Source organism: Neopelma chrysocephalum, unplaced genomic scaffold (assembly GCF_003984885.1).
Source record: "Neopelma chrysocephalum unplaced genomic scaffold, ASM398488v2 Primary Assembly neopelma1_363, whole genome shotgun sequence".
In the NCBI taxonomy this organism is placed as follows: Eukaryota; Metazoa; Chordata; class Aves; order Passeriformes; family Pipridae; genus Neopelma; species Neopelma chrysocephalum.
Window position 1 is genome coordinate 256,670 of NW_020898027.1, and position 221 is coordinate 256,890.

General features: G+C 56.6%; 1 protein-coding gene across 1 annotated transcript in view; it reads right to left on the reverse strand.

The window, feature by feature from the left end:
- Positions 1-221, reverse strand: part of HNRNPM (heterogeneous nuclear ribonucleoprotein M) — a 22,908-nt gene that overhangs the window by 10,938 nt on the left and 11,749 nt on the right. Inside the window, 1 exon segment of the mRNA XM_027706100.1 lies at positions 22-175. Within this exon segment, the coding sequence (XP_027561901.1) occupies positions 22-175 (154 nt within the window).

Here is a 221-nt window from a genome sequence, read left to right on the forward strand (position 1 = left end):
TCCAGGTTTTTCCAAGGATACAGATGGCCTGCACGGCCTCGATGGCCTGCTCGAAGGTGACGGTGCCGATCCCACGGCTCTTCCCATCCTTGTCCTCCAGGATGTCAGCCCGGACCACGACCCCGGCCATGCTGAACACCTCCTTCAGCTTCTTCCAGCCAACCTTGTAATCCAGCTGGAAAACAGGGGATGGTTGGGAATAGGTTTCCATGGAAAAACAG